This window comes from Coturnix japonica, chromosome 1 (assembly GCF_054131305.1).
Source record: "Coturnix japonica strain WE chromosome 1, WE-NBRP24, whole genome shotgun sequence".
Lineage (NCBI taxonomy): Eukaryota > Metazoa > Chordata > Aves > Galliformes > Phasianidae > Coturnix > Coturnix japonica.
In genome coordinates, this window is record NC_140663.1 from 159,277,907 (window position 1) to 159,304,190 (window position 26,284).

The 26,284-nt window shown below is 39.7% G+C and overlaps 1 protein-coding gene across 5 annotated transcripts; it reads left to right on the forward strand.

The window, feature by feature from the left end:
* Positions 1-3,970: 3,970 nt before the first annotated feature.
* Positions 3,971-24,704, forward strand: HSPH1 (heat shock protein family H (Hsp110) member 1). Of its 5 annotated transcripts, XM_015852016.3 has the most exons (18): positions 3,971-4,286; positions 4,421-4,478; positions 7,190-7,330; positions 8,391-8,513; positions 9,718-9,817; positions 11,922-12,055; positions 12,525-12,769; positions 13,680-13,908; positions 14,743-14,849; positions 16,232-16,365; positions 18,469-18,674; positions 19,424-19,555; positions 20,273-20,410; positions 20,816-20,941; positions 21,902-22,009; positions 22,124-22,243; positions 23,203-23,364; positions 23,853-24,704. In XM_015852016.3, the coding sequence occupies exons 1-18, from the start codon at positions 4,180-4,182 to the stop codon at positions 24,051-24,053; spliced, it is 2,571 nt and encodes an 856-aa protein (XP_015707502.2). In that variant the 5' UTR covers positions 3,971-4,179; the 3' UTR covers positions 24,054-24,704. The 5 variants fall into 5 exon arrangements, with proteins under 5 accessions (XP_015707502.2, XP_015707503.2, XP_085392413.1 ...); XM_015852017.3 differs by lacking the exon at positions 19,424-19,555; XM_085536287.1 differs by lacking the exon at positions 23,853-24,704 and having other exon boundaries at positions 22,124-22,371; positions 23,203-23,236.
* The last annotated feature ends 1,580 nt before the right edge of the window (positions 24,705-26,284 follow it).

The window sequence follows — 26,284 nt, forward strand, 5'->3', positions numbered from 1 at the left end:
TCTCATTAGCACTGAGTCATACAAAGGATACATTATGATTTGGCAGCATATTGCCAGATGGTTTGCTATCAGATCAAGTAGTAATAACTTGGCTTCTTTTTCTTCATTAACATCCCTCCCAAATGGTCATTATAACCACTTTTACTTCTCTATTTTTAAAATAACATTCAGTCCCTGACTGGCTGACAAAAACTTCTGTTCTTTCAATGCATACTGACTCTTTGCTTTGCAATCTTTTCACATTTCCCCAGCATTTATTAATTGCACTTAGACACTGGAGAGCTTATGCAATCAAATTCTGTATTTACATAAAAACTGATCAACTCTTCACTCATTCCCATTAGTGATGTGCAGCTGGTCACTATGTGAAATTTGTTTTGCACCATAATCTGATCATCTTCTCTCATGCTCAAAACACTTCTTGTGTCCAAGCAACGGGAAAATAAAAGGTTATGAGGGAAATGCAAACAGGCAATCACTCAAGTTAAAGTATTTGGGATTCATGAATACTTAAGGCTTATTATTATTTGAATGCTTTTGAACCCAGTTTTACAGCTTACCACACTGTAGTAAGTTTGAAGTACAAAGCAAATAGTTTTATTGTTCTTTTTCCTAAAGTCTCCATATTTTCCAGTAGGACAATCCAGCTGAGTAACTGAAAATATTAAAACATCTATATATTTAAGTGAATAAAACTGAAAAGTTTTCAATAGCCTTGGTACTATAACTTCTAATTTACCTTCTCCTTCATTGCATTCTTTAGGTTCACTGTTTTAAAACCCAAGGAGACATTAATGGTAGTTTCCCAGCAATCAGATGAAACATTTGCAATCACTTAAGTTTTAAAGAACTCACACTGATCTCGGAAGAAAGGCCTGCTCCATTTTAATACAAGTTTTACTGAGCACAAAAAGAAAAAAGATCACAGAAAGCCACGGATTCTGGCTATAAGGCTATTCTTGTGTTAAAACCTCATTCAGAACATCAGGAAAATAAAGCACCACTGCATTGGTTACACTGGGATTTGGATCCAAGCTATGCTATGTATTAAAATATGCTGAAACAGAGCCATGGAGCCATACGAGAGTTTTCAGTGGGGTTTATTTACCTTACCCCAGAAGCAGCACATTTTGTTTAAGTTGGATATTCCCCACACTAGGGATGCTCTGAAGAATGCAGCTCAGCTGTCAGCCTTGAGAAAGTAGTACCCATTGGTGGCTGTGCCTCAAGCTGATTACACTGTCACCTCAGTGACATATCCGCTTCATTCTTTCATTTTCCGGTGTAAGTATGTAGATCAAAGCATTAACAAAGATAATCCTACAGAACATTATCACTAATACTTCACATACAGAAGAGACAAAAGGCCAAATGAAAACACAAAGCTGTTTACAAGCATAATATGTTACTTATTGCTTCCTATAATTGAATAATGTTTGGCATTTCCTAATACAATGTATATGATGTAGTAATATATGCATATATTTCATGTTATAATGTAATATTGATGTGAAAATATATATGCCTGCAGATCCCCACAGCATTTTACATATTACTCTCATCTGCTCCACTCAAGTTGCAAAGTGTTCATGTACATGATAGTAAATATCAAACACTATTAACACAGTGATATGAAAATAAATGTTAAAACAAAAAGAAGAGCTGCAGCACAGTCCTGTACAGGAAGGGAAACTACTGGATCCATGTCATATTTCTGGAGAACCGTGACCTAATAGGAATATCAGTATGTTTTAGGGAGAAGTGAGTCAAACATGAAATCCCTACAGCAATGGTACAGATACCTGTCTACTTCTAGTGGAATTCACAGATGTTGCCTGCCTGCCTATTACAGTATGGGCTTTCCTGTTTTCTGCTTTATTTATAATATGAAGATTAAGCACAGGAGCAGTACTGGGACAGTAAAGGCAGCACTCTTTGTACATCTCAGTTTTCAGGGCCTTGGAAACACAGCAGAAATCCTAGGAACTCGATAGATTCCTGTGTTGTGTTCTGTGGTACTTTTGGCCGTCCAAAGGGCCATTAACTAGTCTTCTTTGAGTAATGCTTTATAATGGAAATATTCCTTACATATACAGTGACATCATTCTAACTACACCACAGGAAAGTTTACCAACATTAGGCCTTGCGTAACAGATGAAATCACCTCGTTCCCAAATCAGATTCTGTTCAGTAACACACATCAGTGCCTTTAGTTCTGGTAGATGCCACAATATAGAACAACCAGCACTGAATACGAAAAGAATTCTTTAAAGGCCTGATCAACTACTATTTTAAAACAGTGTCTGTGCTGATGAAGACCAGATTGCAAGTCAGAGTGTGGACGCGTTTAAAGAAACCCTTAACAGTCACAGCCATGAGAGCACCGACACAACTGAGGAACAAAGGAAAATCCAGACAACACGTACTATGGTCACCAAGTCACCTCCTCTCTTACCATAAGCCAAGCACCTCAGTAGATGAAACAAATGTTGATCAGTCTACCCACATATTCTGTCTGTGCAAGGCATCCTTAAAAAGCTGAAAACATCGGTCAGCTATTTGTACAGCTCTGTCAATACATGCTACTGCTCCAGGCCAAGAAAAACCTCATTCTTTTACTGGCATCCCAGTGCACTGAAGCCAAAGCTGACTTACCAAGCTGAGTGGTGCAGTCGATACGGTGGAAGGAGGGGATGCCATTCAGAGGGACCTCGACAGGCTGGAAAGCTGGGCTCAGGTGAACCTAATGAGGTTCAACACGGCAAAGTGCAAGGTTTTGCACTTGGGCCGGAAGAACCCCAGGCACCTGTACAGCCTGGGAGGAGTTGTCCTTGAGAGCAGCTCGGCTGAAAAAGACCTAGGGGTCCTGATGGATGAAAGACTCAACATGAGCCAGCAGTGCGCTCTGGCAGCTCGGAAAGCAAATGGGATCCTGAGCTCCATCAGGAGAGCGTTGGTCAGCAGGGATAGGGAGGTGATCGTCCCTCTCTACTCTGCTCTTGTGAGGCCCCATCTGGAGAACTGTGTCCAGGTGTGGAGCCCTCAGTACAAAAAAGACATGGAGATTTTGGAAAGGGTCCAGAGGAGGGCCACAAAGATGATCAGGGGGCTGGAGCACCTCCCCTATGAGGACAGGCTGAGGGAGTTGGGTTTGTTCAGCCTGGAGAAGAGAAGGTTGCGGGGTGACCTCATTGCAGCCTTTCAGTACCTGAAGGGAACTTACTCCCAGGAGGGGAGTAAACTCTTCGAAAGGGCTGATAATAGCAGGACTAGGGGAAATGGTTTTAAGTTGAAGGAGGGAAGATTTAGGTTGGATGTTAGGGGAAGTTCTTCACTAGGAGAGTGGTTAGGCCCTGGAACAGGCTTCCCAGGGAGGTTGTGGATGCCCCGTCCATGGAGGTGTTCAAGACCAGGTTGGACGGGGCCCTGGGCAACCTGATCTAGTAAAGGTGTATGTTTGGTGGTCCTGCCAGGCAGGGGGGTTGGAACTACATGATCCTTGAGGTCCCTTCCAACCCGGGTCATTGATTCTGTGATTGTTGCACCCCACAGCACTGCATTAAGCCATTGGACAGATGGAGCCAGCAGAACAACTTCCAAATCCACTACTGAGCTCAACATTTTTCTCCCTTTAGAGACCAGCTGCAGATCTGGGCAAACACTCAAGATTTTCATATTTCTATTCAAGGGCAAACAATTCGCAGCAAAGGATGAAGAAGAAAAAGGAATGTTTGGTATCTATTTCTTTCATCTACAGTGACTCTTAAACTAGTGGTTACACTGTATGTCAGGACCCAACAGTCTCCACAGCCCGCAGCCCGCGCTCCCCATCCCCGCCTCTCCCATCTGGCCACGCCTCTGAGTCGGCGGCGTCGGAAATCTCCATGACAACAAATGACGTCACGGTATTCCGGTGCCGCTGATTGGTCGGAATTGTTCGAGAACTCAGCCGAAAGCGGAAGCGGAAGCCGCACGTGGAGCCGGTGAGTGGTTGCCGCAGTTTCTGGAAACTTCGCCTCATTGTCATATTTAAAGCGGCGGCTCCGGCTGCCCGCCCCTGCGCGCCATCCGCCACTGCCTGCCGCCCCACAGCGCTGCGACCGGGCGGCCGTGGTTGTGGTGGTGGTAGTAGTGCCGGCAGCGGGTTGGGTGTGGGGGTCAATTGGCTGCGGTAGGGCCATGGCTGTGGTGGGATTCGATCTGGGTTTCCAGAGCTGCTACATCGCGGTGGCTCGGGCCGGCGGTATCGAGACGGTGGCCAACGAGTTCAGCGACCGCTGCACGCCGTGAGTGAGGGGATGGGGCTGGGGGCTGGGACAGCAGCGGTGTGTGGGGGGGAGCGGAGGGGCTTTGCTGCTGCTCGGAACGCGGTCTGTGTGCTGTTAGTGCCGAGCTGAGCCGCGTCCCTTGTGCCTTTCAGGTCGGTGGTTTCGTTCGGATCCAAAAACAGAGCTATCGGCGTGTCGGCCAAGAACCAGGTGGGTTCCATACAGGTGGTTGTGGTTGGGAAGCTGGTGGTCTGGCGGCTCAGGTACCGGGGTGCATGGAGAGCTGCTGGGCTGGAGCTAAAATCAAGTAATAAAGGAGTTGTATCTCGGTGCTCAGGGATATGATTTAGCAGAGGGCTTTTAGAGTTAGGGTACTGGTTAAGCCGCGGTTGGACTTGATGATCTTCAAGGTCTTTTCCAACCTGGGTAATTCTATGATCTTTATAGGTCCTTTTGGACTCAGGGTATTATATAGTAAATGATGTGCTGTAGTGCCTTGCTTTCAGAGGAACGCAGGTGGTTCTGCTGGAACTTCCCTGCTCGCTGTTTCTTTAATGGTGATATTTTCCAGTAGAACACACTCATTTCCTTCCAACCTGAGCATCGGGTTTGTGTTCTTGGTGCTTCTTTATGGCTTTCTCCTTTATCTGGAGGAAAATGTTTGACTGCTGTGTGAAGGTGTTTAAAATTAAGTGGGAAGTAGAAACGTTAGTTGGGGTTTCCTAAAGCAATGTAGCTACTTCACTACCTTTGCTGGTAGGTAAATGCCTGTGTGTTTTTCAAAAGTATAATGTTTAAAGTATCAATAACTTGGTTTTCTTGCTTGAGCAGTTCTGGTAGGTACAAAAAGAAACGCTGAGCGCTCTCTCCATTAGAGCAGTATTTTTGTGTGTTAGAATATAGCTTTCCTCTTAGTGTTTCCGAATGGCTAAATATAGCTGTTAAATAAATCCTCAGGTATTGTCAAGCCCTGTATCTGTTGTGTAACTGCAGCTGGTAAGGGACTGAGGAGCCTGCGGCTCTGCTGGTCTGTGTGGATTTCGGCGGTGAAAGGACTGCAGTGTGTTTCCATGGAGAGTGCATTGGAAGAGACTTTCTTGTCTGTAACAGCTCCCTTAGTTTTGAAAGCTGAGGAAATCTGAATAGGTTACACGTTCACAAACACGTGTGCTCCTTCAATTCAGGGTTAATGTTTGAAGTGGTGCGATCATTACGTACATTTATGTTCCTTTTTTAGTGAAACTTTATTGTAGCATCGCTTTTGTTTTCTTACTATGTGCTTTTACTTAGAAACTAATAAGATTCACTTGTGTGCAATAATGAGTCATTAATCAAAACAGAAGGGATCTAAATCTTATGTGGAAGCTCTTGAGAGTGTTTTGGTGCTGTTTTCTGATGAAATGCTACCAAAAACTTGAAGTACACTGAAACAGAACAAGATACTGACTTAGAGAATTGTATTTAAAGGAGTATATTTGAGATGAATGCCAGTGAGTGACTTGAGGCAACCCTTAGCTTATGTTAATATATTGCATCTTCTGTGCTGGGTTGTCTACCAGTTGAAACTAAAGATTTTGCCAGGAAAGAAAAGCATGTGGTACATTAAATGATAAAAGATGCAGAGCATTTGTTCCTCTTGCTGAGGCAGTTCATTTTGGCTGACTGCCTGTCAGGCGCATTGTTTCTTTCTTAGATGTGGAAGTTCCTTCATTTGAATGACTTGGGAGTTGTATTTTCTGCCCCTTAGCAGCTGCTACTTTCTCAAATCAAGAAATAGAACAATTCCTTTCATTTCAAGTTACTAATTAAGAATTTTTTTCTAAAGAAGCTCACCAGTCAGCAGTGGGACTGTATGCAGGAGCTTATGAGCATAGTCAGAGACAATCTCCTTTAAGAGCTGCTGTTGGAGTGTGTCTTCAGAGAGTTTGTTTCCTCTTAGGTAACCCTGGCAGCCTGGAGATGAGAGCAGTCTATTAGTTAACAGACCATAATTCTCTGCTTTCTTAATTGTGACTAAGCAGGAAGATATTGAAATGTGCTGCAGATCTAATGGCATACAATTACTCTAAAAATATCTGAAGATTGTTCCTTGGAAGAGGCTGTGAGTGTTATTCTAAATTAGGCCGTAAAAGCCACCGGAGTGTTTGTGCTTCTCTGCCTGCTACGTAGAAATTATTTTTGCTTCTATGTTGTTCCTCAGTATGTTTATTATTTGACTTACAATCGTTTAATCTGTTGGTGTCTGCCTAAAGTTACTTGAGCAATGTGCTTCCACAGCTTCTCTCCAATAGAGTAGGTTTCATTCTACTTTGAGGTACTTCTATCTCTTTTAGGGTAGCCTAGCTACCTGCTTTCTCTTCTGCATTGCAAACCTAATAAAGAATGTTTCTGTAGTTCAGTTGGTTCTGTGGGGTTCTTGAACTGCAGTTCAGTATGTACTTTAAGCTAACTTTGGTACCAGAGTAATGTCATGCTTCTCTCTGCTATTTGTGCCCTATGGTCTGGTGCAAGAATTGGAGTGACTGCTAGGTGAGCACAAGGAGGGAGCTCACCCTGTTTAAGAGTAGCTCAGGGGAAAAATAAGTATTGAAATGAATGGGGAGCCTGATGCTAATAACTGAAGATAACTGAAGTGTGTGCTCAATGTAGTGGCATCTCAAGTGAACCACTGGGGGTGAGGCTACTGGTGACTGAGTGCCAGTTACAGGCATTATCTTCTGTCATGTAGCTCTTTTACCCCTTTTTTTATGTAGTGATGAACTGTTACAAGTACCAGATATAATTCCTGTAATTACTAGAAACAGATAAGACAACTGTTCACTTGTCACAAAGTGTGACTGATGCTTGGGGCACACAGGGCAACACTGAGCACTGCAGGTTGATGAAGGATAGATGTGTAAATGTCTTGTGCTTCTTTACAGCAAATTACTCATGCCCACAACACAGTGTCTAACTTCAAGAGGTTCCATGGCCGTGCATTTAATGATCCGTTTGTTCAGAAGGAAAAGGAAAAGTTGAGTTATGATTTGGTTCCTATGAAGAATGGTGGAGTTGGAGTAAAGGTATGTTTGGAATATGACACTTTCATTTTTGTAGTTGCGTGAAGTTTGTTTCAGCACTTACTCAAGGAAATTCAGGCTTCATTTAAGTAGCCTGAAGGTTTTCTTCAACCATTCTTTTGAAGAGGAGCCCTTGTGTGAATAGCCAGCTTCCACATTTAAGTGGTGCGTGCTAAATATCAAAATAAGATTTGTTTGCAATAATTGCTGAAATCTGAGCTTCTCTGCTGGCAAATATTGCATCCAGCTCAAACATAACAGCTGAGGATGCTAAGGTGATTTGGAGATTGCGTGGCTTTGCTTTTAAGTATTGAGCTTTTCTCAGTCCAGTGTGGAATGCTCTGTAACAGTCTAGTCACTTGGTTACATACTCCCTGGTAAGTAGCATGGCCTCTAATTTAGAACCTTGGTTGTAAATGAGTGATATGTTTTTAGAGCACTGTCTGGTGTCCTCTAAGATGCTAGCAACAGTAACTGCCTGTCTTGTACAACTATTCCAGGTCCAGTCCTGCTTACACTACCAGTAGTTTGCTGATGTCAGCATTTCCTGCAATAGGTGTTATTAATGTTGATTCATTTATGGACTTATACCAAAAATACTACGTAATCTGTACTGTAGTTGTTTCAGCTCCTCCCTCTAGAGAGACTGCTAATGTTTGAGCAGGCTTATAAAAATGTCAGGGGAAAATTGCAGGTAGTTCTGGACTTTTCTGTAGTTGATAGCAATTATAAAGTTGGCTATTTCAACTGTTTTTGACATAATACTATGTGACTGTGCCTTATTTGTGTTTTAGACTCAGTCACTTTCAAAGTCACAAACTCTCAGCTGTTACTTTCATCCATAGTGTTCGTATGGTTCTCAGTGCTTTAATTTTGAACATGGAATTATTGCTTCTGTGGACACTGAACTGGCAAATTAAATTGTAAATTCTAGTTCATTATAGAACAAATTAAGCATGTCAGGGTTGAGAGTATTAGTTAACAGCATACCAAAACACCTATTAACTCTAAGTAATTCTTCTCATTGATATGGAATTACTTTTCCTGCTTTTTTTCTATCCAGGTCATGTACATGGATGAGGAGCACATCTTCAGTGTGGAACAGATTTCAGCGATGTTGTTGACGAAATTAAAGGAGACTGCAGAGAGTAACCTGAAAAAGCCAGTTACAGACTGTGTTATTTCTGTAAGTAATTGTAGTGCACAGGAACATTGTCCTTTAACTTTAGCTATTGAGGGCATTTTGTTCTTTTTCACTGTACGTGAATAGAAACATCAGATAAGCACTTAGAAAGGGGTTAATCCTAACTAACTTTAAAGCTCTTGACTTAAAGAAATCCCAGGGCTGCTACCATATTTCATTTCCTGAGCCCCTTCATGAACTCATTTTCTTGGGAAATATCTGAACACAAAGAACACGTTTGGAATCCAGATGTGTACTATTCTATAATTTTATCCCATGGCTACACACTCAAATTACTTGCTAAAGATGCCTTTATTTATCAGAGTTTGCCATCTGGCAGCTGAAATTAATAACTTCAGTTCATTTGTCAATTTATGACTGCACAAGAAAATGACCTCAGAACAAGAAAAGTCATTCCACTGCAAAGTCTGAATACAAAATGGTATCTGCCTCTCCGCATTCACTTCCTCTTTGAACAAGTCTACCTGGAGTTGTATCTGGAGGTATTGTATTTTGTTATTCTTAGAGGAGTTTATCCATTCGGTAATCTGAAAAGTTAATGTCCTCTAATGATGTAGTTTCAGTCTCCAGGGATATCACAGGTCTCTGTCCAAAAAGCTGGTGGCAGAGATCTGAAGGAGGTTTTCAACAGCATAATCATGGAATCACAAGATTGAAAAGGACCTGCAGGATCATCTAGTCCAGCTGTCCTTCCATTAGTGTTGCTACCACAAAGGACAAGAGGTTCCTTCAGAACCTCGTGCTAATTATTCTCCAAAATAATTTTGGCCAAAGCAGATTCTTTATTAATTATAACTTTTTGTTGTTGCTTTTGCATCTCTTCCATCTGCATTACAGTACTGTATTTTTATTTTGCTTTCTTGGATAGTAAATATCTACCAGTTATGCCTGAGGTTATTCCATATCTCTTTCTCCATGAAAACCAGTCTCATATTTTGCAGCAGTCATTAATGTTCCTGACACTTGTATACAAATAATATTTGCTTCTTGCTAGTGTATGATTGTATAAAATAACTGATGCTTGTTTAATTCAATGTCAGTCTGATCAAGTAGAATATTAAGTCCTGGTTCAGCAGAGTACTTCCTTGAACATGAGGAATAGATACCACCTATTTGGAAATGCTCACACAAATTGTGTTGTCTCACGTTCTGAGGCTAACTTCCTATTTTCACCTGCTTTCTTCAGGTTCCATCATTTTTCACTGATGCTGAAAGGAGGTCTGTTCTGGATGCAGCTCAGATTGTTGGATTAAACTGCCTTAGATTAATGAATGACATGACAGCTGGTATGTACAGTAAAACAACAGTTTCTTCAAGTTTCATGTATTGGTAGCAGATGCATCTAGTTACTCTGGGAAACTGGGCTGGCTTTAAAAATAGGACTTTTTTCAAGTGTTCTAAGCACTTCTTTATTTTAGTCTTTTATCTTCATGTCCTCTATGTGAAAGCATACAAGAGATGAAGCCTTAGTGGTAGTTCTCCCGCTGAGTACTTAGTCCAGGCACACACAGCAATGCCTACTTGTCCATGTAGTATCCAGGTGTCCTGGAAGAAAACACAGTTCTTGGCACTCTTAAAGGAAATTGCGGATTAATTGTTAACACTTAATTTCAGAGTTCTTGTCAGTGAAACTGTGGTTTTAAAATGAAAAATTGAACACTTGAACTCCTTTGCTAATGTTTTCAAGGCTAAAAATGTGTTAGTACAACCAAGAACTTTTAGTCTTTTCTTGAAGCAAGTGTTCATGACCCAAGTCTTCATGCATATCTTGCTGGCATCTGGGGAGAGAGCATTGTTCCATGCTTTTAAATGAGTTAATGATTAGCATTTGTTTCCTGGGAGAAAAGCTGGGAAGAATTTTACCAGGGAACAATTAATTTTCTTCTCCCCACATTAGTCAGATAAAGTGAGAAGAGTTTGCTTGATGGGTGGACATTCCATGCAGGTATTTTCTGTGAACTCCACCTGGATTCATGTCTTTAAATGAAGTGCTTTTTAAGGATTTAATAAACTTTAACATATATTGGTAGAGTAGTATCTTAAAGAATTTTCCAGAATAATTTTCAGATGAATATTCTGTATGGTAAAGTAGAGATCTTCAGATCTTTGCCAATGGAATGAACTGTTAGCAGAATTTTTTTCTAATGAAGGATAAAGTTTGCTGTCATTTATTAAGTCCTACTCATTAAATGTGGCTTGGCAATGAAGGTAACTTGTTCAACATGCTCAAAAATACATTGTGTTAGCTTGTTTAGTCATATTGTAATTGAATTTAGGTCTTAAGGTTATAGCACTTCAATATATTCAATGAAATAAGAGTTTCTTTTGAATTAAGCATCTCTTAATAACTGAGCTATGGGAGTGATTAATGAGTGCTGGTACCAGTGTTTTGTTGTTTTTTTTATTAAGACCCCTCACAAATCTACAGTGATAACAATGAGTGTAGCAGCTGTAGGGGAACTTCACTAGATACTGGAATCCATAAATCCCAAGTGTCTGCTCAGTGGGAATCCTGGCTGTCCTTGATCTAGATAGTTTTGTTGTGACCAGGCAAGCCAGTCCCTCCTTCCTAATACAAGGCTGTCAGTGTGACTGTGACACATTGCTCTTGAGAACATGTTTTCCTGCCTTCTTTAGCACCTTTGCTAATGCTTTAATTCCCTTGCCTGATAATCTGGCTGGTAGCCTGACCTCCAGCTCAGAATTTCTTCATGTGCAAATGCATGTTCTTATGTATTCCATCTCGTGTCAAAATTGGAGCCTTTCCTACATGACTGTGTAGATGAAACTCTATTCAGTTTTTCTTAGTAAGTGCATCAACCTTCTGCCTAGCTGCAACACTGCTATAGATCCAGAACTCTTCAGCAAAACCCTTAATGTTCTGTCCTCTGACATGATCACCATACGCTTGCATGCCACATTAGCTTCTGTTCTACTCTTTGCAATCTGTCCCTGCCTGGTACTATGCATAGACCAAAATTCTTCTATTTTAAAGCCTCTTTTGGCTATTCATAGCATTTTTGGACATAATCTTCATGCCTGGGAGGTATTCCTTTGTAAATCAAATGCTGTATTCTTGATTACTATGAGAAGCTAAAAGGTGAACTGTTAGGAAGCAGATGGATTGAAATCAGTACTTAAGAGGGTCATCGATTCTTGGTTTTTTGTGCTTCGATGTTTAGGGGTAGAGCATATACATGACTGAGGAAGGTTTTTTCTTCTTAGATCCTACAATGTATAATGGAATAAACCTTCCACATGGATAAAACCTTGTATAGGTGGTTTTGTCTGGTTTCTCTTGATCCTATAGCTTAATGGTTACAGGATATGACGGCATACAGCTGGAGACTCAATAGTGATTATACTGATATCTGATATTTGCTTATGCAGTGGCTCTGAATTATGGAATTTATAAACAAGACCTTCCAGCTCCTGAAGAGAAGCCACGAATAGTCGTATTTGTTGATATGGGACATTCTGCATTTCAAGTATCTGCCTGCGCATTCAACAAGAGTAAACTGAAGGTAGTAAGATTGATTGAAATTAAAAGGCTTTGAGACACTAAACTACTGTAGAAACCTGTCTTATTTTTAAAATTCTGAAATAATCTAATACATAGAAAGTGGCAAAGAGATATAGAAGGTACAGATGTCTCAGTATCTATCATTAGTATGTTTTTTGATAAAGGCTGGAGGTTGCTTTGCAATACACCCATACAAGGTATACAGTACAACTACCATCATCCAAGCTAAGTGGATGGATTAAAACTGCGAATACTTACGATTGTCACCTACTTACTTCAAATTGCTTTCTACTTTTACAGTGGAAGTAATCCTTACAGATGTGGCTGATTTGAATACTTAAGCCTGTGCATAGAAATGTAGGCTGGCTTGTCCCTCACCTTTTTTTGAAACAAAGCCTTGCCAGTATTGGATGACTTCTATTTTGTTTCTGTTTTGTGTTAGATTGAATAATTATGTTCTTTCAAACCAGGTACTGGGCACAGCATTTGACCCTTTCCTAGGTGGAAGGAACTTTGATGGAAAGCTAGTAGACTACTTTTGTGCAGAAATAAAAGCAAAGTACAAACTGGATCCAAAATCAAAGGTTCGAGCTCTTCTTCGTCTGTATCAGGAGTGTGAGAAGCTGAAGAAACTAATGAGTTCAAATAGCACAGACATTCCCCTAAACATTGAGTGTTTCATGAATGACACTGATGTATCTGGGAAAATGAACAGGTGAGCACTATGGGAGATATTGAAGATATATGGCCCCCAAGCAGCTGCATAACCAAGTGTTTATTTCCATTTCAATAGCAACTGTGCTAAAATTAAGTGCAAGTGCAAGTAGCTGTGGCTCTTTTAAGTTGAAATAATGAAGGCTGAGATATAATGTTCAGCTACCAGAGCAGTGTTTCAGTGTAAGAATGTGTGTATAGGAACCTTGGATTCTTTCTGTAGATGGCACAGTTTTAAAATCTGCAGTCTGCAAACCAGGGCAGGGAGGTTGGCTTGCATATATTTAGGTCCACAGCGTATTTTAAATAACCTAGATCTCCTGTTGTTCTTAAGATAGCGACAGTTCAAGTTTTCTTTTTCTTTTCCCCTCCTGTTCTTACTGAACTGTGGGTATTAGGAAAGAAATGAAGGACAGAAGTGGTACCATGGGGGTGTCTTGTTTATGCCTGGAATGTCAATGAAGTCTGTTACATGGGCTCATGGGAACAACTAATTCCTAGTCAGTCCTTTAACTACTGTCAAAGGAGAGGGTAGTGTGGTTGGTTGGGGTTTTTTTCCCCATTATTTAGAAAACAGGTAAAGTCCCTTTTTTTTTCTAAAGGGAATATGAGTGTTTTTTCTGCTCCAATCTGTAACCTGCGCTGAGAGTCATACACGCTACACCTGCCCAAACAGTAATTTTATCTTACTGTGCTACCTTGATAGCAGCATATGAAAATCTGTATGCAGCTGTTCATGTACTGCTTTGTCTCTGGCTGTCAATTTAATCTACTCACAGGGACTTGACTTTAAGGCTTTTTGCCTTAAAGTGTAGTTAAGAAACCTGATCAGAATTAGTTAAGAAAAAACGAGCCAGGAGATCTTAGTGGTGCAATGGGCGTGGTTTGGTTTAACACACTTCTTTTCTTAGGTCTCAGTTTGAAGAACTGTGTGCTGACCTCCTGCAAAGGATAGAGATGCCTTTGCTTTCGTTAATGGAACAAACACAATTGAAAGTGGAAGATGTGACTGCTGTAGAGATTGTTGGAGGAGCAACCCGCATTCCTGCTGTCAAAGAGAGGATTGCTAAATTCTTTGGCAAAGATGTCAGTACAACGCTGAATGCAGATGAAGCCATAGCTAGAGGCTGCGCTCTGCAGGTACAGTACTGGCAGCACTTAAAGTAAAAAATTACATTTCCTGAGAAATGGCTGAAGTGGTCCCTTAAAGGTGTTCGAAAGAACATGTGTTCTCAGAGTCTTCTAATAAGACTCTTCTGTGGTGCAGTTGTTGGGTGTGTTCTGTAAACAGCCAGCTCATCTCTTCAGAAGAACAAACTATTTAATGAGGGGAATGTAATAGTCACTGACAAGCTGAGGGTGTTTTTTATCAATGAGGTGTGCAAGAATATCTATGAAGAGCCAAAAACACTACAGATTTGCATTTTTTGGTATAAAGTATGCTTCTGATATCAGTATGAAACTGGTTTTATTCTATTACCCTCCCCCTTGCCGTCAGTAAGTTATTTTTACAGATTATAATGAGCTGTATCTTATAGGCAAACCATTCATTCTGTCATTTTTTTCCTGCTTTACGCATTCTTTTATTGCACTTTTCTTTATCCTATTTCACCAATTGCTTTCCATTACTGGCAGTCAGTTGTCTGCAGGGAAAGAAGCAGGATTTGTAAAGCAAAGGCTTCTTTCAGGGCTAACTAATGCAGAACTTCTGTTCTTTTACATTTCCACTGTTCCTTTAGTCAGCTGCCTTTTTCACAAGCTGCAGTAAGAGTAATGCTGAAAGTGGTGCTAACCCAAACAATATGAACATTTGTATAGTTTTCTTTTTCTTACTGCACTCCACTGAAATCAAGCAGTTCACCTAGTATAGTCACTGCAGTTCTCATTTTCTTGTTTACAGATGTTTAAATTTCCTGGAGGCAAGTACCAGAGTAGTTAGGCAACTGTAAAGTAAGTGTGTGTTTTTTCTTCTAGTGTGCAATTCTTTCTCCAGCTTTTAAAGTGAGAGAATTCTCTGTGACAGATGCTACACCATTCCCAATCTCTCTGTTGTGGAACACAGAAGCAGAGGACACTGAAGGGTAGGTGGCTCAAACTGCTGTTCTCTGAAGTTGTCAACCTTTCAGTTCAAGGGCAATATTCTGGGTTGCATGTAAAGCAGGATCTCTGCATTCTGATGCAGAACGTCTGTAGATCGTGTACCAGAGAGGTAGTGGGTGATTTGTTGTAAAGGCACAGGTTAAATTTTAGTGATGATTATATATTATATATTAAAAACATATTTTTTTTTTTTTTGAAAGGTAATTTTGAGCTGCTAACTAATATGTTGCCTCGCATTACTCTTATCTGTTAGGTTTTGAAATGTAAAGTGATCAAGAAAATCTTTTCTTTGGCTTTTCTATTGCATGTTTCTCTTAACACCTATCCAGATTCCTTGTTTCCATTGTACACTATGTAAACATTGTGAACTTGCATGGATACTGTTTATCTGGCTGAAAACCAGAAGCAAGGATTTAACTGCTATGGCCTCTTAAGAGCAATTCCTTGCATTTGCAGCATCTCAAGACTCTGACCGATGTTATTAATGGCAGTGTGCATGAAGGAAGTAGTTCTTCCTGTTCAGGGTGTTGAAAGATCTGAAATTAACTTCTGGGGAATCTGGAGTGCTAGAGGGACTTTTCATTTTAATTTTTTTTCCCCTACAAGCACTTTTCAGTTCAAGTTTTTCTTTTGTCTTTAATGTCATGGAAATCAGGACCTACTCTTTGTTCCCTCTCAGCCTTCCAGGAGCAATCTGGATTGATGTTCTAGATGAAATTCTTGTTTTCTCACACTGAATTTGTAGATGGGATCTTTCTATAGTTAGGAGTTGGGATTTAGAATCAATTAGAATCAGACAGGCATATGACAATAGACAGAACTTAGACAGAGAACATAATTAAAGCTGGCTGTCTTTGTCATATCAAGGAATGAATAATAATCAGGTGTCAGGGTTTTCAAATGAGCCACAGAAGTTAAATGAGTAAGGTAGTAATGGGGCTGTCATTTGCTTTTTGAGGCTAAGTAAGGAAGGCTGCAAATCATAACTTCAGTTATGCTATTCGAGGCTCAACAGTTACCCTAAAGTTTGGAAGAAAAACAAATGCTGGAAGTCTATTGATTGTCACCAAATTGCCACCTATACCTGAACTTTTTCTCTGAGACTCAGAATGGGCTGAATAGGTTTTTTTTTCTGGTTACAGTACACAACAGTAATTCTTTTCTTTGCAGTATGGCTGTGAAGCCTCTTTGAATTTTTCCAGAGGGCAAATATGCCAAAGCATAGTGATGTTTCTTTGAAGTTTTCTGATGCTAAATCAGTCTTTCACCTTAGTATTTGACTTGATGATCTTTAAGGTCTTTTCTGACCTGAGCAATTGTATGATTCTATATTCTGCTACATGATGTTTTCTTCTAATTGTAGGGTTCATGAGGTATTCAGCAGAAATCATGCAGCACCTTTCTCCAAAGTTCTTACCTTCTATAGGAAAGGTCCATTTGAGTTAGAAGCTTTTTATTCTGATCCTAATGGAGTCCCATATCCAGAGTCAAAAATTGGTAAGTATTTGTACTGGAAATGTTGCTGTCTAACATTGTTTAAAATCAGTGCTGGTCTGAAATGAACTGTGTAGCAATAGCATTTATACTGCTGCACTTTTCAGTCTCTGGAGGACTCAATTATTAACAAATACCTAATTCCATAGATGGACCAATTCCAAATTTGATTTGCTTCAGAAGTTGTTTTAGTCTGATGAAATGAACTGTAGCAATACACCCAGGACTAGAATGAGACTATTTTTGTGAGATAACTTCTTAACATGTTTTCTTTTCTACTAAAGCATCCTTATGAGTACTTGAAAAATATCTCCTATATGTAGAAAACTTAAATATGAATTAACACTGAAATCATAGTGAATCTTGAGTTACTGAGTGATGCATTTTCCTGTTCTTTTTGGATGTCATGTAAGGCTACCTTAATTAGACCTTCCTCAGCATTAAATAGTAGCAGCTTCAAGGCTAAAGTGTTGATTTTAATTGTGTTGGCAGCAAGGGCAAGTCTTTTTTTTGACAAATTAAAACATTGGCGGTCTTATGTTTATAATGCAGATAAAGGATGTTTGCATGATAAAATCAAGCTGGGAGTTCTTACAAAAGTCAAGTAACTGCTTGGTTTTGTTTAAAAGCTTAACATTTACTGCACTTGGATCTCAATATTTGTAGGGTGGTAGAAGCAATGACAAGATCTCTTACTAAAAATCTCTTACTAAAAGATGATTTGTTTTTGGTTTTTTGTCTTTGAGTTATAGACTGGTTAGGTATTTCATAGTACAGCTGTTCTGTTGGTTAACAGTATGTTTAGATGATAGCTACACTAGAATTACAGTGTTAAAAATGAACTTTATAAATGTTCTTGAAATGGCTGGGAGAATACATAGGTGTAAAACATTGCAATCTTACTTTCCGGTTCTTCAGCTACTATATCATATACTACGAAGTCACCTGTAAAAGTTATTTCAACAGGAAAAATCAGATAATTTTCCCTGTGTTGAAGTGAGTGCTGTGGTTGGTTCACAGCGAGTCACAAAGTTCAAATTCCATTTCTTAGAAACCAGCACAATATTTTGTAGTCAGAGAAACAGCGACTTCCTTTCATGTTAACTCTGCCTTTAAAGGCCAGTAATGCAGCTTGTGCCGGTGAAATTTCTATGGCTTTAACAAATGAGATGGCAACTTCTGCACAGCAAACTAAGCATGGATTTTCAAAAATCTGATTGGCTTCAGCTTACTCACCAGCCAAGTCTTTGCTCAGAACACAGTTGTTAGTAGCTTGTGTGAGTGAATCAGGAGCTCTGATGAGACTGCTAAAGGAGGACAGGTCACAACTTCAGTATTATTGGATTTACCCAGTAGGGGATTATATTCTTTGGCCTGCAAGTAAGCTTATAAAAGCTGATATACAGGAAGATCAGATCTACTGGTGAAGTGATGCATGTGAGCATGTGCATATCCAGCCTGTGAGAATGTCAGTGAAGCAGAGTAAGTTTCCAGGTCACTGTTTTGGTGATGTACATAGAACAGTGGGCAGAAAAACAAACATGCTCTTAAATGAGTATCAGAAGTCTCACTCTTCATAAGCTCTCCCTAGAGTAAAAGGTAATGGCTGCCTTTATATGGATGTTAGAAGCTGAAAGGGAAAAATGCATTATTATTTTATTATGCTTTTAGAAATCCTGTTCCTGTGTTGGAAAACTAAAAAGGCATCTACCACAGTATTTCTGTTAGGCAAAATCTTACTATCTAGTTTTTGTTCATTCCATCATAGTATCAAAGATACCACAAGCAAAGAGAGAGCGAGCTTTTACTTTTATATTGATTCTGTATTACTAATGACAGGAGAATCTGCCCACTGATGAAAAAATGTTTTCTATCTCTGTTTAGAAGGTGAGGTTGATAGAGAAATAATGTGTCTATTGCTTTTCACAGTATTTGTTTAATTTGGGAGCCATGCAGTTAGCATGGATACTATTGATGGGGTCAAGTACTTAAAAAGCATCTGGTATCAAAGAAGAAAGCATTGTGAAATGCTTTGTGAAAGCATTACTGTCCTGTAATGTTACTTAGTCTATTACACTTAGTGAGTACAGTTTCTTTTCACTTCAGGTAGGTATGTTATCCAGAATGTGGCAGCTCAGAAAGATGGAGAGAAGTCTAAAGTTAAAGTGAAAGTCCGTGTCAATACTCATGGCATTTTCAGCGTATCCACTGCATCCATGGTAGAACCAGTTAAAAGTGAAGATAACGAGGATGTCGGTGTTGAGACTGAATTGGAAACTCAGGACCAGATGCCCGCTGAAAATTCAAGCGATGTGAGTTGGCCTTTATTGTGTGTGGATATCCTTACTGATGAAACTGTTCTGCTGGTACATATTTGGGAAGAGAAGTACCTTCTAAGGAGGTAAAATGAGGTTAATTCTGAGATGTGCACAGTTATTAGTAAGATGTCTCCATAAGAAAAGGAGAAACTTAGTGCCATCCTGAAAAACTGTGGATTTCAAAGTCAGTTATCAGGCAACGTGCGACATGGGAGTAAGTGGGCTCCTGAGGGTGGGATTGCTTACGCTTGCCATAGTTATCAGTGTTCCAGGTAGGAGAACTTGGTTTATATTGATGTTCTTAGTCTCAATAAGAATTGTGACTAATGCTTTGTATTTGAGAAGTTTTGAAACCTTATGAAAGGGAAAACTGAATCCTTTTCTACAGCATGGAAGGGAAGGGGAGCAATGGGGAGTAATGCAACACTGTTACCATGGACTTTGTGTTAATTTTTTTTAAGGAAAAACCTTATAAAGCTATGACTCGATAAATTAAAAGCCACTTTTTGTAAAATAAGGTGGTAGAATGCACACACGCGACTATTGTGCTGCCAGCCTGGCACTGGTAGCGTTTTTACACCTGGTCCTGGTCTCTGTTAGTTAAAGCGTGTGTATGTGCGTGTGCACAGAATATTTGTAGGGCACTTGGTACAGTATGTATGTCAGAAGTGGTGCCCTATAACTTTGGATAAATTCCAGTGCACATGCCTTCTACATCCTTTGTGCCTGGGCTTTCATTTCAGAAAAATAACCAGCAAGAGAACAGTGAGGCTGGAACACAGTCCCAGGTACAAACTGATGGTCAGCAAACGTCACAGTCTCCCCCTTCATCAGAACCTCCCTCTGAAGAAAACAAAATCCCAGATGTCAAGAAAGTGAGTGACCCTTTAACTCTGTTGAAAATGTTATACTCTGGTGGTGGCATTTAAAATGATAACATTCCAGGAGAAAAGTGAAGAACTTGGTACTCAAAACCACTTTTTTTTTCCTACTTTCATACATTTTTATCTTTTAATTGTCAAAAATGATCTGTATATCTTGTGATTTTTCATGACAAAATTTTGCAGAGTTCCTGCTAGATGTGGGTCTCTCTACCTTTGCCTGTCTTTACATAGAGTTGTACAGCTAATTTGTTTGGAAAGCAGATATTTCCAACCTATTTAACAACTTTTAGAGGCCAAAGTTAAGTCTGCTGAGAGAACCTTGAGTTGGGAAGTTATAAACTTAAGGGGAGATAATCAATGTGTAGAATATGCACCTGTGTGGTGTTGCTAGTGGATTGCTCTTTGATCTGTGTAATATGAGAAATGTTTTAGATTAAAATCTTTTGCTGTCAGCCTCACCAATGAAGTGCTAAGCTATAGATGGGCACTTCTGGAAAACCTGCAAATAAATGATAAATCTGGTAAATGTCCTTCCTGTGTCGTTCAGTACTGTCTATGAAATATTATTCCTTGAAAGGACAAATGCCTTGCAATACACTTTGAAAATTCTCCAAGAACACAACCTCCATTCTTCCCTATGGATGTTTCTATCATGGTGTTAATTCATCAGTCAGGAATGTTATCTTATTTCTCTTCTCTCCAACTTAGACCAGTGAAAAGAAAGGCGATCAGCCTCCAGAAGCTAAAAAACCCAAGATAAAAGTGAAGAATGTGGAACTGCCTATTGAAGCTAACTTGGTTTGGCAGTTAGGAAAAGATCTCCTCAATATGTATATTGAAACAGAGGTGAGTTAATGTGGTTTGGACTGCTTTTTTTAATTGCAGTTATTAACAATTGCTCTGCTTTTCAGAGCAACCTCTGATCTTTTATATAGAGTGTAGACTCAAATAGTTGAGTGAGCTTATAGTACTCCAACTTTAACGCATAACTGACAAATGCTAGTAAGTGCTGTGCTGAAGTGCTGTTTATAACAATAGTACTAGAGCATTGGTCTGTAGAATAACGTCACAGGTCTGTTCAAGCCATTGCATCTAGAAAATGATGCGCTGTTTCCTCAGGTGAGTCCCCTGCAGCTTTAAGAATGCCAGAAGCTTTAGCTCATATTGCTTCTGTGTTTTATAGCAGCTGTGCTTTACAGAACACCGTTTGAACATAAGTATTTAATGAAAGTGTTTTACGTGATCTCACAGGGTAAGATGATTATGCAAGACAAACTGGAAAAAGAAAGAAATGATGCCAAGAATGCAGTGGAAGAATATGTGTATGAGTTCAGGGACAAACTGTCTGGACCATATGAGAAATTTGTTTGTGAGAAGGTACGTTATAGTTTGAGGAGCTTCCCTGAAAACATTGATAATAACAATTCTGTATTCCTTAGTCTAACTTTACTCGTCATACACTTGTCATGGAAAATGGGTATAGATCTAAATTCATTTGTATGATCATAAAAATCTTTGATTGACTTGGGTAGGAAGGGTCCTCAAGGATTATCAATAAGAAAGGTGCCCAGCCACAAAATCAGGTAATAGATGTTTTGGGCAACCTGAACTAACCTGGCCTTAAACACCTCCAGGGACTGAACCATCCACAATCTCTCTGGGCTTGTGGTTCCAGCACCTTCTTAGTTAGTTAAAAAACAAACCAGAAACTTCCTGATGCCTAATATAGATTTCCCTCTTCTTAATTTAAAACAGTTTCCCCTTGTTCTGTCATATCTACCTGTGCAAAAAGCTGATTTCCTTTGTGTTGAAAACTCCTTTTAATTTCTGGAAGGCTGCGATGAAGTCTCTCCCGCATCCTTCTCTTCTCCAGGCTGATCAAGCCCAGTTCCTTCAGCCTGTCTTTAGCTTATGACTGATAGTGATGCAGAACTGAAGTTCTCATGGTTAGCAAGTATTGCATGTCCCTGAGGACTTGACTCCATTGACTCCTTATGCAACAAAGTCTTGCTTTGCTTTAAAGAATGATGGTGACTAGAAAGGGAAGTTGTGAATGAGTTTAAACCATAGCCCAAGCATTGGTCTAGATCCAGGCAAGTAGCCATTGAAGCTGCCAGTGTTGTAGATGTATGTTTCCCAGTTAGACTCTGGGATTTAGTTGACTTAATTAGTTGAAGGCTACAACAGAAACTAACTTCTTGGCCTCTTGCGTAAACTCTTGTATTTACCTGTATTATTTATTTATCGTATTTATCTGTATTTACACTTCTACAAGAGAAGCATAATCAATTGTTGCATGTTTTGATGTTTGACATGTGAATATAATTCAACATGTAGGATCTGCAAGGCTTCTCTGCACTCCTAACAGAGACAGAAGGCTGGCTGTATGAAGAGGGCGAGGATGAAGCTAAGCAGGTGTATGTAGACAAACTAGAGGATTTAAAGGTAGGTCCATTAGGATGCAAAACAACCCAAAATGCAAACTTTCCAAAATACCACAAGAGACAATGTTGATGAATGTTAATGAAATGCATAACACACACAAATTGCTTTTTTCAGAAATTAGGTACTCCAATTGAAATGCGCTATCACGAAGCAGAGGAGCGACCAAAGCTATTAGAAGAACTGGGACACAGGCTGCAGTATTATGCTGCGATAGCTGGGGAATTCAGGAATAAAGTGAGTGGCCTGAAAGAACCTTTTTTGTTTAATACCACATACGGTTTCATTGAGTCCCACCAGCTGGCGGAGGTTCCGTATTTGAGCAACGCTCTACTGTTATATAGGTTTTATATATAACACCACAAGTGAGTCCCAGTACACAATAAAACCTCACACAGTGTGTTGTATCTTCAGTTGCTTGATGCTTCTAGATGTTTTCAAGCCAAAAAAAAAAAAAGTACTTTGACAAAGAGGGGAGAAGGTCAGGCTGTGGTCTGATTCTTGACCTTTGGAAAGGCGATCTAATCTCTTCAAAGGTGTGTTCTTCCATTCTTGTTCCCAGAAGAACTGGATATTGTGCAGTGATGTAAAAGTGACTCAGGATACACTAAAGCATCCAATGCTTTCATATACATGTTTCTTCTATGGCACCTTTGTTTAAAGATGACTTTCTAGATAAGCATGCCTGCCTTTGGTAGACTTAGTCCTTGAGTATCATCTTTAGAATTTTAATAGGGCAGCTCAAAACACTCAAAATTACTTAGATTGAGGCTCACAAGAGAAATTCTTATGTATTTGAAGCTATGCGTTATAAGACTATAATTATGACTTGAAATTATGCAGTACTATTACAGTCTTAAAAAGCATACTGCATTCAATGAAATTAGCTATTTCAAGTAAACTGAATCCATGTTTAAATTTTCAGCTTAAGTCACAGGTCATGTTGTAGTGCAGGTCCTTCTGTTAACAATTAATTGTGTAACTGCTTCTGTGGCATCAAAAGGAGCACTCCTGAAGTTGAGAGGTACTTCAAGCAGCCTTGTTAAGAACACTAATTTGCCTGGCCATGTATTTTGAAACTTGGTAAAGTTGATGATAAATTGTAAATAATTGGGAAATTCTTGTCAGTAACTTTATGCTGTCACTGACTTCATGACTTGACTTTATTAACTGATGTGAAACATTTATTTGTGCAGGATGAAAAATACATCCACATTGATGAAATGGAAATGATGAAAGTAGAGAAGTGTGTGAGTGAAGTGATAGAATGGATGAACAATGCCGTGAGTGCACAGGCTAAGAAGAGCTTAGATCAGGATCCAGCTGTGCGTTCCTTTGAAATTAAGGCAAAGCTTCAAGTAAGTACCAAAAGAAATTAATTTTGAAGGCTATTACTTTAAGCAAAAAGTGAAAATTGAGAGCCAGACTGACTCGTTTTGCTTCTCCTCTAAATTCCTTCTTTTCATATTTCATCTTACTTTACCAATGTTTGTGAAGGGTAAAATATAAACTAAATGTGGTTTGGCAGAAAGTAGTGGAGCTGCGCTACCCTGTTTGCAATTCTGTGGAGCTGTTGGTGTTCTACTGAAAGGCAGTTGGAGTTTTTATTGGAAAGTACAAGGTGGTCTTCAGGGAAATCCCTACAGACATGTATTAAACTAAAAAACAGAAAATCTTTGCTTGTAGAACTTCAAGATGTAGATCAGTTTATTTCAGAGTACAGTGTGTACTCATCACTTTGGGCTGGGGGAAATGAAGCAAGGTTGATACAACATTTTAGGCATGAGACTCTTCATGTGTCCTTAATACGTGCTCTGCCCACGTCTTTTTCTCCTCTCCCTTTCAGGAGTTGAACAATGTCTGTGAGCCCATTGTGACACAACCGAAACCAAAAGTTGATTCTCCTAAGGAAGAAAACCCATTAAGTGAACAGGGCGATTATAAAACTGAAGACATGGGAGAAGATGACAAAAGTGCAGACATGCCTCAACAAAATGGTGAATGTCATCCAGGTGATCAAAACACTGTTAACATGGATTTGGACTAAATCACTGCACTTGAAGCAAGTTATTTCATCCCATGACAGAAGATATTTTTGCTGTTGTACATGATCACGGGATTGGGAATGCATTGTTTGGGGAACTATTTATATTTTTTCTTAAAACTTGTCTGGAATATGTTGTGTTATGGGAGGAAAGAATAGTAATAGCGTTGGTCATGACTATCCTAAAAGGAAAATTGCCTTGGTAACTTTCAGATTCCTGTGGAATTGTGAGTTCATACTAAGCTTCTGTGCAGTATTTAACCATTTGCATCACTGAAGATGAAGAGAAGCACTTGCTCTGAAATATACTGTTCCTTCAAAAGGTTGTATTTGAAACCTTCGTAGATGCCAAGGTAGTTTTCTTTCATCTGGACATCTGATTGGGTATGTCAGTAAAAGCCAGTGTCTGTCCCGTTTGTAAGGACTTTGCAGAATAAGATTTTCTGTTCTGAGGTTTTTGATTATTGCAGTCCAAAGCATTTATCAGATAATAAGATGGAATGTGTTAGTAGCATGCAGAAACGCTTACGTTTCGTCTCTTGCTAAACAATACATTTTTCATGTGGGGTGCTTAAAATGAAGGAAATGCTATTTCTGTTAGTGTTATTGTGAAGCCTTTTAATGGGCTTTAAAATAAAGTTCATTTTACTGGTATTTTCTGACTTGTGGGATTTAGCTGTTTCTTGGTACTTGTGATGCGTTGTCCTTTCTACTATTGGTGACAGATAATGAAGGCTGTGCCTTTGTTCATGCACAAGTTATTAAAAAAAAAGGGTAACAGTGTAGAAATGACATGGCTTAGTGATGGCACTTGTGAGGTCATTTTGATGTCGGACTTGATGATCTTGAGGGTCTTTTCCAGCCTAAATGGCTTTGTGTCCTTGGGAACAGCTGTGCAGGGAGTTGAAAGCATTACCCTGTAAGCACAGAATCATAGAATTACCCAGGTTGGAAAAGACCTTGAAGGTCATCAAGTCCAACCGCAGCCTAACCAGTACCCTAACTCTAACAGCCCTCCACTAAATCATATCCCTGAGCACCACATCCAAACGGCTCTTAAACACGTCCAGGGATGGCAATTCAACCACCTCCCTGGGGAGCCTATTCCAGTGCTTAGCTACCCTTAGGTAGGTTAAAACTTGTAATGCAGAGAATCTCACTTTAGACTCAGGGAATCGGACAGCTGAAGTTGGGAGGTAAGAGGTTTTTTTATTTTTGGGATTATATTCCTAAAGGTGCAACCTGTATTGGTGTACTGTGGCATAGACTCCATGTCACTGGATGCTGAATGGTCAGTGTCACTAATCATGTAGCTTTTGGAAAGAGTTTGTGTAGCAGGAGCATTTTGTCTGCAGTAACAAAACTAAAGGAGGTCTGTTCTTCCAGTGGAGCTACTGGAGTGGGAATACAAGCACAGGACATGACTGGTACTTTCTAGAGCCAGCCAATCTTGCTTGTGTCTAGTGGTTTGTTATTTTTCTTGTAGTGAGTACTGTTAGCCAGACCCTAGGACTTGTCACAGCCAGGAACAGGAGCAATATTGCAGCTTCACCTGGAAGTGACCAACTTTCAGCACAGATAATAAGCAACTGCATTATCAAAATGGGGGTCCCTGTTACAGCCTTCTGTTAGCATGTCCTTTACCTATAAGGATCTGCTGGATGACTGTGTACAGTAGTACAAGATTTAGGTTCTTCCCCATCCTTTTGCTACAGCAAGAGAAAAATGTAGTCAGATTTCAAAATCCAGTTTTAAGTGTGGAAGATGAAGTGTATTGCTGGTGCCAGTGTAATGGTAGCATCAAGGGTTAACAGGCTCCTGCTTACTAGTTCATTACTTGCTGAAATGGAAAGTGTTGCTCTGGCAGCATTAAGATACCAGAACTTTCATTGCAAAACCAGTAGGATGCCACAGCAGGAAACAGCCTGATCAGAGAAATGCTTTGTGAAGACATTTTAAATAGAATTCTGACAGAACATCGAGTCCTGGATCTACAAAAAGCAGCTTTGCTGGCCCTGGAGTGAATTATCATGTGTTCTGATACCTCTTGAGAAGGTACTGCTCTATTTTTCTTCTAATGAACCTTCATAAAAGGAGTCTGTGCTGAGAACAGACAAACGGGTTTTTTCATGGATTGCTGGAACGTGTTTCATAGCAGCTGATAGTGGTTAATCCCTGATGATTAAATGGCTTATTTAAATACTTGCTGTTTCTGCTTTAGTCTGAGGTAGAAA